The sequence below is a fragment of the Camelus dromedarius genome, chromosome 24 (genome assembly GCF_036321535.1).
Source record: "Camelus dromedarius isolate mCamDro1 chromosome 24, mCamDro1.pat, whole genome shotgun sequence".
In the NCBI taxonomy this organism is placed as follows: Eukaryota; Metazoa; Chordata; class Mammalia; order Artiodactyla; family Camelidae; genus Camelus; species Camelus dromedarius.
Window position 1 is genome coordinate 4,982,040 of NC_087459.1, and position 12,446 is coordinate 4,994,485.

General features: G+C 45.7%; 1 protein-coding gene across 14 annotated transcripts in view; it reads right to left on the reverse strand.

The window, feature by feature from the left end:
• RBFOX1 (RNA binding fox-1 homolog 1) overlaps positions 1-12,446 on the reverse strand; it is a 1,985,071-nt gene that overhangs the window by 363,654 nt on the left and 1,608,971 nt on the right. For 2 of the 14 annotated variants that reach the window (XM_064478208.1, XM_064478213.1), the window contains exon 1: positions 43-538. The exons of 11 other annotated variants lie outside the window; for them this stretch is intronic. In XM_064478208.1, the coding sequence (XP_064334278.1) occupies positions 43-186 (144 nt within the window). In that variant the 5' untranslated portion in view covers positions 187-538. Of the gene's footprint in view, positions 1-42; positions 539-12,446 lie in introns of those variants that run through there. One more of the 14 variants, XM_064478211.1, reaches the window with a different exon arrangement.

The window sequence follows — 12,446 nt, forward strand, 5'->3', positions numbered from 1 at the left end:
GAGCCCCAGGAAGCAGCCACCGAGGGAAGACGCGCGCCTTACCTGCTGTAAGTACATAAAAGTCAAGGCACACGAGAGCTGGGGACACATGCCCACGTTGGGGAGCGCCACGCAGGTGGCCCCCGTCAGAGGATGCTGCATCGTGTCTCTCTGGCGCCCGCCGAGCACGAGTGGGGACGCGCGCATGCAACCACGCCGCTCTTTGCCTGGTTGCTATAATATATATATGTATTTTTTAAATTTTGCTGATTATCTAAGTCCAAACCCGGCGGCTGCCTCCCTTCTCTCTCTCTTTCTCTCTCTCCCTCCCCCCTCGCCGCACCCCGCGCGCGTTGGTCCCTCCTCCCTCGCTTTCCTTCCCTTTGGGTGAGCTAGATCCCGGCGTTCCTCTGCCTCCAACTAAGACACTTGAGAGGGCCGGGAAACTATTTTGTTCCCTTCGTGGCTGCGCCGGGTTTTTTTCCCTTGGTTTGTTGGGCCTGCTTTCTGATGCCCCTCAAAGTGGAGGGTGTCCCCCGCCCGCCGCCCCCGGGAAGATAACAAAATAAGCAAAGGAACTTCTATGAAAGGTAGAGGGGGGCGGATGCCCTCCTGTGGATGCTGAGGAGTGGGGGTGGGGTGGATAAAGCTAAGGGCGAGAGAGGGAGGGAGGGAGGGGGAGAAAGGGGGGGAGAGAGAGAGAGGGAGGGAGGGAGGGGGAGAAAGGAGGGGGGGAGAGAGAGAGAGAGGGAGAGAGATTTAGACTCACACTGAGGTTCACTCCGTTCGTGCTGATGCTGCCGTCTCCTCATTTGTCAAATGGGTCCAGGGGCAGGTTTTTTTTTTTTTTCCCCTCCCCTTTGCTTTTTTTTTTTTTTTTTTTTTTTAAACGACTCACCAAAATTCAAATCGTGTCTGCTAAAAATCTCCGCGGGGCGGGCGAGGAAGGGAGAGAGCGAGCGCCCCACATCGCCAGCATCCAGGCGAGCTGGACAATTAATGCGATTGCCCAGCCGGGACCCAGCGTCTCAGATTTGGGTGGCGGTGTGTTTGCCGGACTCGTTGGCAAATAAAACACAGAAATGGGATTCCCTCTCTTAGAGTGCGGGGATGACGCGAGGGGCTGGGGGCAGGGGGAGCTGGGGCCGCCGGGGCCCGCGGCAGGGAGGGTTCCGGGGCCCGCACACCCCTCGTAGGGCGGCTGAGGCGGGCGGCGCACTCCCCCCCGCGCCCGCTCCCCCGGCGTTCGGGGCGCAGCCTTCGCTCTGCGCCTTGCGGTGGCTGGGCAGGCAGCAAGGCAGCTCGCCGACCAGCCCCGACCCGCTGCGTGGGAGAAACCGCCCTGGCCGGGGCTGGCGTGCCAATCCAGCCTGTTGGACTAACACGCCAGCCCTGGGCGAATTCAAGGGGTTTCTCCCAGCCTAGAATGCCCGCTCTTCCCAAATTAAAAACGCACAGGGTGGGGACGTCCGGCTCTGATAAGAGATTACTCCGTGGGCTGCATCAGGCAAATTACAGCGGTTTATTTATTTTATTTTTTTCCTGCCTGGCCAGCCCTCCTTGGCCACATTAGCATTCCACTCTTGCAAAGGGGTCTCCCCCTTCCCCTTTATTTTATGAAGTAATAATTATTCATTAGTAGATTTCGTTAGTCTTTATGCAATAAAATACGATGTGATCTGCAAATCAAAAGAAAATATTAAGACTCTAACGAGTCCTTGGTCCCCACAGGAAAACAAAACAAAACAAAACAAAAAAGCAGCACATTCTTGGCAGTAGTAAAAGCATGATCAGGAATACTGGCCGTATTTTGTGATATAGATTTTGACCCAATGATTGGATTTTCTTTTTCTTTCTCAGAGCCAGAGGCTGTCTGAACAGCATCTTTTTTGATTGTTGGGTTCCCGGCAAGAAGCCTTGCCAGGAGTTGGGGGTTTGCCCCCACCCTGAAGGGCAGGGCACACAGAGTGATGGGGTGCCCTCAGGGAGGAGCATTTTGGACAGGGCGAGGGACGGGCCATCAGGGGCATTCCCATTGACCCTTCTGTGAGGCTCCTGGGGACACGCAGCCAAATGACAGCTCCTGAACTGAGCCATCAGCTCACAAGGCACAGCTCACTTTGCAGGCTAATCAAAATGCTTTCTGAAAGAGAAGGAAATTAATTATTCCACAGCTCCATTTTTTTGTTGTTGTTTTGTTTTGAGACGCCATCAATAACTACAAAGTCTTCACTCTGCCAAACACCAGGCTCCAACCAGGCTGCTTCTTTCTACTCCTCACCTTGCAAGACTAGTCTCTCCAATGCTCTGGGAGTTGCACATCCCACCAGTTTGGAGGGGACACAGCAGGATGCTAACCCCCAAGCAGAAGTTGGTGTGGAGAATTAGGGGAGGACAAGCTGGTGTTTTACAATGCTTTTTTTTTGGCAGGGAGAGGGTGGCAGTGGTTACTTTGAAAAATCCTGGCTCTGTGTTGTCTCACATTCATCAGACCAGGTCTGATTTACAAATAAACTGTTTCTCTCTCTCTCTCTCTTTTTTTTCTTTCTTCTTTTCTAACTTTCTGCCTGTTTTTCGTTTTAAAAAAATTTTGCAATTCACAAATTCAAAGGGAAAACCATCCCACAAAACTGAAAAGAAATGAAGGGTCAAAGAGTGCTTTTCCAATCCTTCCTCTCTTCTTCCCATCCTTTCCTTTTGCCTCAGGCAATCTGCTGTACTGACAGGGGTTCACTGTGCTTGCCTTTATTTTTTTTTTCCTTGCTGGCATTGGAAAAGCCTGTGAGTGCCCCGAGAAGAGGACAGAATTTTCCCTTCAGCTCATTTTCATAAGAAACACGATAAATAATACATGGCACTTTAATAAGACCTTATCTGAATGGTTTAATGAAAAACAAATACATTACGTAAGGAACCAATAACTGCTCTCGGCTGTACTGAGCCAACACTGGTTTTCCGGTCTGTGTTCTCCCCAAAGTTGAAAACGCTCAGTGGTGACTGGATTCCTACAGACCCATTTTACAATAATGGCTCACACTTTCTCTTAAACTTAAGTCTCCACAGTCCAGGGAATTGGGAGTCTGCAAAGTGAAATGGTAGACTCCGAACCTTCTAAACGCATCTCAGAATTATTCAGAGCCAGGCCCCCTTCTCTGGACAACCAAGTCCAAACATTCCGGCACAACTGCATGCAAACTGATTGATGCAAATGCAATTACTCACACAGACAGATACACAGCCCATCAACCCGGTGTAAAGGATGGGGGCAGGGAAGATTTTGCAGTGGCTAGCATCAGCACTCCATTAACCAGGAACACAGCATCGGATGACCGCAAGTCAGATGGTAGTGCCCTAGCTGCTAGCCTTTCAAGCAGTATCTGGGGATGCTGGATTTGAATTCCATATCAACAGAGACTAAGAAAGAGCCACATCAAGGCTACTAGCTCCCAAGCAGATCTTCCACTTGGAAGTGGGAAAAGAAAATACTCTTCTCTCTCACTGCAAAGAATCCCTGGGCACTCAGTACCACTTGGGAGTGAATACTGCAGGCACATTCAAGGGCCACCCTCCTGCCTTTCGGCTACAAGGACCCTTCATTGAATGTTAGCCCTGGAGGAAGCAGAGAGGGTGCCGGAAAACTAGCAACGAACGATGCCATCTTCAAATGAAACTTTCTTGAGCGGAAGGCGACTGTTCCAGTTTCAATCTGACCCACACCACAGTGTTTGCAACTTTTTCCTTCCCTCAAATTTGCCAGCTATTCAAAATAGTTTTAAAATGTTCTTTTTTTCCTCTTCTCTCTTTCATAATTCCTTATTAGAATTTCCTAAGGGTGTCAAAAAGGCAGACATTTAGCTAAAAGAAGATCTTCTATGGGGGTTGCTGTGCCTCAGAGCAAGGAAAACTCCAGTTAGACAGAAGGAAGGACTTCTTGATCTTGAATGTAATTTTCCACAGTGGAGTTAGCTCCCTGACAATGCCAAAAAGTGGCTTAGAAGTATTTTACTGTCACTTCCAAATTTTGATAGGGCAACGACATATTCTCAGCCTTCAGGAAAGTGAGAATGAAAGTCTCTGTAGGAAACTTTGTTGTTTATTATCTCGATCACAAGCACTTGATCACAATCCTCTTGTTCAAACACTTAAACGATATTTTGTGAGTGTTGGTTACCTCAGGTGCTGGTCTCGTCACGAAGGCTCTATCAGTAGGAGAAGGTGAAGATCCCTGACATTATACAGTTTACATTCTGGCGAGAGTGTCATCAAACAAAGATCAAATAAGTAAATTGTACGGAACCTAGAAGGTGATGAGTGCTGTGCAAAAAAATGAAAAAACAGGGTCAGGGAATCGGGGACACCAAAGTAAGGGGTGTTGGGCAGGTTGCAGTAAACACGGTATAAAAAGTATGCTTTGCTCTGCAAATGCAGAAAAGCCTCCTTGCATCCTTGACCCTCCTAATCCGATTGCCAAGCCCCAGACTTGCCTAGTGCACTCATTCTGGAGTTCCTGTGGGTCAGTCTACTGAGAGTGGTGGTGGGAAGTCTGGCGGCGCCAATAACTAAAAATGGGAAAGATTCTCACCTGCAGAACCACTTGAAGGGTGGAGTTTGATACAGTGTCTGACACACTCAGAAAATTCTGCATTAGTGGATGGGTGGGTGGATGGACTGAGGGGTAGATAGGTAGATGGACGGATGAATGAATGAATACAATAGCAGTTCAGAGCAAATTACTTCTTGCTATCTCCTTCTGCTCAAGAAACCCACAGATTCTAAGTTTTATTGATTTATTTTTTTAGCTCTTGCTATATTAAGTTGAGTTTTCGGCCTCTAGAATGAGATCTCAGCCCCCGATGGTCTCTCCAAGCTACCCTGGAGCAGCCCTATTTCTCAGACCGTTCTTTTGGCAAAGGCATCCACACTCCATGGCAAGGAGTTACAGGGCTGAGGATTCAGCAGGGCTCAGACAAGCACGGCGTTCCTCTTTCAGATAAGGGGCCATGTCTCAGGCAGAACCGATTCCGACCATTTGGAGACAGTTGCCTTGCATGTCATGGAAGGATTAAGGCTGGAGATTTGAGTCCATTTCTGAGTCAAGGACCCTCAAACTCCACTAGCTTTGTAGCCTGTGTGTGTAGTGCTGGTGAGTACAAGGATGCTCAGTTCACAACTAGCTCCTCACAAGGGCTCTTTTCAGAATCATATTGGTTGTTTAGAACAGTTAACACGATCCTCTACGCACAAGCTTAACCCCAATTAATACATAAAATCAACAAATTAAATAAATGAAACACTTGCCAATGCTACCTAGAATTGATGTAGCTGTGGAGAAATGGGTAGGCTCACACACAAATGGTCAGAGTTTATACTGGGACGGCTCTGGACATGACAATTTGACACTCACGCTCAACATTTTAAATATGCTTATCTTTCGACTTAATTATTTGAGTTGTAGATATCTGTCCTGCAGAAATACCTGAGATGGGCACAGAGATACATGTACCAGGATATTTTTTTCCAGCATGGCTTGTAAAGGCAAATGAGCAGAAGCAACAGAAGAACAGTGCAACATAGTACGACACATACATCCAGTGCAGCTATTAGAAAGAATGTGGTACATCTCTGTCTTTCCTTGGAAAGATCTCTAAGAAAGACCTTTAAGGAATTTCAGGGCACATATCAATTTCATATGTGAGAGCCAAACCCAACCAACCAAACAAAGAACCCCCACAATCTGTGTGTGTGTGTGTGTGCATGTGTGCGTAGAGACATACACACAGGCAAATGTGGATGTATTAATATAAATACAAATATATACACATATATAAAATGTATGGAAAAGGCTCTGGAAAGATACAAATCAAATGGTAAATTTGCTTACTTCTAGAGCAATGAAGCAGAAAAGGGAGCGGGGGGACCTTCAATTTTTACTCTCTATGGATGTACGTTATTTGAATTTTCATAAGAACGGATTTGTGCATGACTTTCATAAGAAAATAAAAAATTCTACTGCCACAACTACTACTCCTACTTTTATTATCTTTGTGGTTACTGTGAAGAACTCGAATGACATGTTCCTAAGGAATGTTTTTATAAACGGTGGTAAATTTCCCCGGCCAGTCCATGAAAACCTGCTGAAACCCACTACCGAGTTGGAATACTCTAGAAACTTAATATTCACCACAAAAATGAGGAGCAAGCCTACGTTGGTAGCCGCACAGGAATTCAGCAACTTAGAGCGCCATTTATATTTGCAGCCTAACTTCTTAGGGACAAGGTGTTCAGCTTACCTGTGCAGAAATGAAAACGGAAGCGCCAGGTGGCAGGGCTGCTGAGATGCAGACCCGCAGGCAGGAAACCTGAGAATGCTTCCGTAGAAAAGGAGGGACGGAATGGATTCTCAAGTCCCCCCCTTCATAGGTGGGGTGCTTTGTCTTTGTAGCAAGCCTAGCTTAGAGCTCAGGGAGACCTTTAGGACTTTACTCTCACCCCTCCCACTGGCCACTAGGTATGATTCCACAGAGGGCAAGCCCGCAGCAATGGGCCAGCCTTCCCCCTTGCGCTGGTCTGCTGAGTGCCGGTCAGCAGAACTTCTTCATCTGCCTCTACACACACCGATATGCCCTGGTTAAATCTGGGAGAGTGAGCAGCAGCAAGGAACACAGGTGCAGGGGGAAGAGAGTCCCGCACTCCTGCAGGGAGAGTGGCTGATCTGCCTCAAACCAGCTCCCAGGTAACACCATGCATCTCCCCTAGATTTCAGCCTGCTTCCCAAAGAAAGGCCCAAAGAGTCCCAGGACTCTGAATATGGCTATTCGGTGTGCACCCCCTGGCTACGGGAGGGCTAGGGAGCTCGTTGCTCCCAAAACACCATTATGCCCATGGAGGAGGCAGTATTGTAGCTCCCAGAAACACAAAACCTGGGTTTATATCCAAGGTTCGCTACTTGCAGGTTCAGTGGAAAAGAGCATGTAAATCAGCCATGCTGAGCCTCAGTTCTTTTATCTGTAAAATGGGACTAATCATAGCCTCCTCACAGAACTGCAATGATTCTCAGATTTTTTTTCTCCCTAATTCACATAATAATTTTTATTACAATGAAAGTTTAAAGACAATGGAGAGGTTGCATGAAATTAATGAGTTAAATTTTTTTTTACCAACTTCGTATATTCACACACACACACACACACACAAGTTCTCACACACATACAAACTCTTACACACCATCTGCTATCATCATCATTTTGTAAAGGAATGGGGCATCTTGTACCAAAAAGTAAGAACGACATTATCTCCAAGTAAAGGACAAGCCTTCAAATGGATTAAATTTAGATCTATTAAAATTTTCGACAAATTGCCCTTAATTTTCTCATTGAGCTGCAGCTTGCAGAAAACTTCATTACGGAATCAGAGGGATCGATGGATCAGCATTTGGGGACCACTGAGATGATGCATGTAAGGTGCTTCTCAGAACAGGTACCGGCACCCCCAGAATCAACAGTACGTGTTAACTGTTGTGCAGATGCTTGAAAACAGTGAAGAGTTACACTCACTAGGTTGGAATAACTACCCTCTTCACCCTCTCCAGGCTCACTGCAGCAAAACCAACTAAACACCTTTCTCATTTCTGAGTTCCCTGAACCACGGAGCAGCGTGTCTTCCCCACAGGAGAAGCTTAATAAAGGTTAGAGGAATTGAATTTGTTGGATCACCAGAGTCTATTCACTTTCCTCAATGACACAGCAGTGACAGCCCTGCTTATTCAAGGCCACCGGAAATATGACAGCAGTGACAGAAGGTTCGGGAACTCTTTCTGGCTCATATGAGGGCATGCAGTACACTGTAGAGCCGGGAACACATCTTTTGGAATCTCACCACTTGGGTGAGAAATCTTGACTCTGCCTCACCTTCTATGGCTGCTATGAAATATCTATGGTGTTATAAGCCCTGAAAACCTCAGTTTCCTTCAAAGAGGGAATAATGATCATTGTGCCTTCCTGATTAAGTTGTTAAAAGATAAATTAATACACTACACATAAGTTCTGAGATGGATATCTGTCATCTAGTGACCTCTCAATACATATTAGTGACTGCAATTATTTTTATTTGCAGTCCCTGACCAGTTGCTGAGAGACACATTCCTCTTTTTTAGCTAAAAATTACACAAGCAAGACCAACAAAATCAATATGTTTATGGATTGACTGGCTCCAAATGCAATTTTTTTTTGAGAATTTTTTTCAAATGATACGGCATTCATACGAAAATCTCTAGACATCGCCTTTCTGCCCTGGTCTTCTGAGTACACATGTTTTATTTAACCTTGTTAATGAATCAGATGAACACAGACTTTCACATTAGCCCTTGTCAACTGAAGTCTTCACCAGCTGTATCTCACAAAATGTCAGGTCAAGTCTTTTACTACTTTTTGGAGACTGACTAGGGTTAATGCCTTTGTAAAGAGAGATTGCTTCCGGCCAGCAAACCCCTGTAAGGTAGGTTTTTATAGCCCCCTATTTACAGAAGAAAAAAACTGAAGCTGCACAAAGTATGCCCGCTGTCCTGCTGATAAAGGATGGGGGCAAGGTTTTCAATAAGGTCTGTTGAATAAAAAAAGGCAGGCAGTGATGCTGCTTACAAATTTATCATTACCATCATCATCATCATCATCACCATCATCATCATCGTCATCTTATTCATCATTGTTTGCACTAGCTAAACCTAAAAGCACTTCTCTGAAGCATTATTGTCAGTTCGGCTGCAAGAGCCCCTCCCCCAGGAATCTATCTCTGACCCAAACTACCTAATTTTATAGCATGAAAACTCCCTAGCTTTCTAGTCCTTACTTACTTACAACAGGAGTAAGTCCCACCTCATCCACAGGCTACCTGAAGCTCTTCAAAAGAACAGACCCTGCCTCCACTCTCATTTGCCAACACTTCCCTATCACCACCACCCTGGCACAAGTGACAAGTTGTAGCGATAGTGTTCTAGAAGAGCAGCCAATTGACACTGGGTCAGGAGAGACCCAAGACACACCAGACACAGCCCCAAATTAAAAAAAAAAAAAAAAAAAAAAAAAAAAAAACCAAACCCAGAGCAAGCAAATACCTTAAGTGCCCACAGGAGCTTTCCTAAAACAATTGGTTCCAGGAGGTGATGCTAAGGGAAAGTGTGATGCTTGGCACTTGAGAGGGTGGGAGTCTGTTTCCAGTGCACAGGACAGAATGTAAGAGCGTGGGACAAGGGACAGTAGGCGGCAGAGACAAAAACAGCTAAGTGGTGATTTCTCCTAATGAACAAGTGGGTGGGGAGGTCTACTTTGGGAAGCCTCCACACCCCACCCACTCGCTGAGTTGCGACTTTCTGGATGGAACTTCGAGCAAATCTGAAGGCAAACAGAGCCTGCAGAAGATTCTACTTTTCCTCTGTAAAAGCTTGGCTGCAGGGTTCTTTGACCCCACAAACACTCAGAAACATTTCTCTTTACGTAACAGGAGTGCAAGCATCTTCTACTAGAAATGACTTCGTGTCTAACATCTCAAGTTCTGGGATAATTCCTTTTGACCTTAACCAGCCCAAGGTCCTATCTTGGCATGCAGCCAAGAGCTGCTACACAGCTCCCCAGTCCCAGACAACACTGGCACACCTTCAAAGGCTGGTGATTTTTGGTGGTGAACTACGAAGGATGTGAGGATTCAAAACAAAACTAGGTTAGTCTGCAAAAACTAGAGGGTCACATTGCAAATGGACCAGATACTGGGTGGAAAACCTTCCCAGTCCTCAAGCTCTCACCTCAACAGATACACCATCTCTGGGCTTCCAGGTCTCAGTCCCCAAATTGCAATTCCTGATTATGGGCATCTGACATTATTACAACCTCATCTGACCAGTTAGCTCAGGTTTCTATATTCCCTGTCTCTGGGCTCCATCACAAGAACCCACAATGAAGATCAGCAACTCACCACATTCCATCTTAGAAACACGATTCTGGAAGGATCTGCCTGTATCACATCCTTGCAAATGACATCTGGCTGCTCTACCACCGTTGAGTGAGATTAGACTCTCTTGATTTCCAACTTTCTCTGCCACGCTCGTATTTCCTCTTTCCCTTCCCATGGGGAGCCCAAGAGCAAATTTGGGCCCTTTATTCTGTTTCCTTCTCCTTGAAATGTTGACATTCACTGACCCTGTGTCCCTGAGGGGATCACCTTCTCACCCAAGTTTGCATCAAGCCATTTTCTCAAATCAAAGCAGTACTCTCCAGAGGATGACTGATTGTGCCCACTGTTAAAAGATGAGCGTAGCCTTTACCTGCTTTCAGATAGAATAATTTGACTCTCTTTTGGCACAGTGTTATGTAAGAGAAACACCACATATTTCCCAGGCTGTGTGTGGTGGAATTCTTGCGTGCTCCATTAACATAAGACCTCCCTTGGCATCATCTTGTGCTCTGTTAGGTCTCTTCACTCTTGTGCCCCAGTTGCCACCACCCTACATAGCCTACATACTATGATATTCTTCCCACACCAGTGAAGGGTTTGCAGGAACTGTGGGAAATCACTGCCTCACACTCTGCACAGAATCCTCATCGCTTCCACAGCCCTGACCTCTCCTCACGGCCTACCCCTCAGGAGTGGTCGTGTACCCCACACAGCTTCCTGCATGTCTCAGTATGAAGGTCCTATCTTCCTTGCTGTTTTAACATCCTCCCAAACAGAATGTTTGCACACCCTGCTCTTCCTCTCTGGACTTGCCTCTGTTTATGGAAGCACCTGCCTTCCATTCATGTAAACTTGAAACCTTAACAGTTGCCCTTCACACCTCCCTCTGCTGCTCTGAATAGTCAATAGGCCCCCATATCATATCACTCTTAGCTCTCCCATCTCCCGACGATGAACTCTCCCAATTTTCCATTACCGCTGTCCCAGTGCATTAGATTATTCTCCTTAGCCTAGACTATAACAAAAACACACAAACACGATGGGGGGGGGGGGAGGCTATAATTTCATAATTGGTTCCTTTGCTCAGCCTCCTTTCTTCCCAACTCACACTCTCCATTGATTCCATAGGGGAATTTTAAATACACAAAAACAAGGCATGTCAGTCTTCTCAAGACATCACCACTGACACCCTCACTGATGAGGGCCTGATATTAAATGCCTTAGCATGGTCCTGCACCCCTTATCTCACAACGTAACTGGCGCTTTCTCTCATGTACCTCCCTCTCCTCCAGATCTTGGTCACTTCATAACTAGTCTTGTAATTGCGTATGCCCAGTGCATATTAATACATCTCCAAATATATGCTCTTTGGCTGGAACTGCTTTAATGATATGAGCGTACAAATCCCAGAATACCCAGTGTGTAATTAAATAAACAATCCTGGAATGAAACATGCATCTTTGTGTGCTCTGCAATGTCGAGATGGAGATGAGGATGAAAGCACCTGTGTGTGTTTCACTTTACTCTTCAGGGGGGACAGTGCTGGGTACACACTGATAGCAGTCTTACCCACGAGGACGCTGAAACTCAGAGGGGTTATGTAAGCAGCCTGCACATAAATGGAACAGCCAGTGTTGAAGCAAGTGCCTCATCTATTTACTGTTTATCTCCTGCCTTCCCATCCTTTGCACACTGGCACGCACACATTCCACGAGAATATTTTCCCTTTCAGGGTTGCATCCTCATCACCTTGGAAGAGCACCTGACCTACTGTAGCAGACGCTTGTTAACTACTGGTTGTATACATGAGAGAACCTGGAAATGCTAAGCCCTCCTCCATTTCCATGCTTCTGAAATCCATTTGATGCCCACGCATTCACTCATCAATACCTCTTGAACGTGCTTGCTGTGCCAAGCATGGTGCTGACTCTGGAGATACAACGATCAGCAAAGCAAGAGATGGAATTTACATTCTAGACTATATCTGATGTTTTTTAGGTCATCTGGTTTAAAAAAATTACCTTTTGCAATTCTGTATCAGGGTGTGAATCAGCATTTTCTCAATTTTCTGTAACAAATTGAAGTACTGAAGTGAATTGGATTATGGGGCTAATTGAAAACAATATTAATTATCCATATTCCCAATTTCAAATATGGGTGTTCATCAGAATAGCCTCATTTTCTCACTGACTGGCTTTATGATAAATGTTTCACATTTGAATTTATAAAACTCATCTCTACTCTGCCCCTTTCATCTCTTTTATAGATGGGATTTCATGTAGAATTTATTTGTTAAAGGGTTTCTACTGTTGTAAATGTACATATATATATTTGAGAACCACCAGTTTCCTGTGTGACACTCACACTCCTGTGTGAGGCTCAGATTATAGGCTTGCCCTCCTATGGGAAAAACAAAGAATTAAAAAGGCATGTTCTGAGGCCCCAGAGTTTACTCTAACCTTATACTCCCTCTTGACAGTGACGTGGATAATAATAACAGGGGAGGCAGATCACTTGGGGTTTTG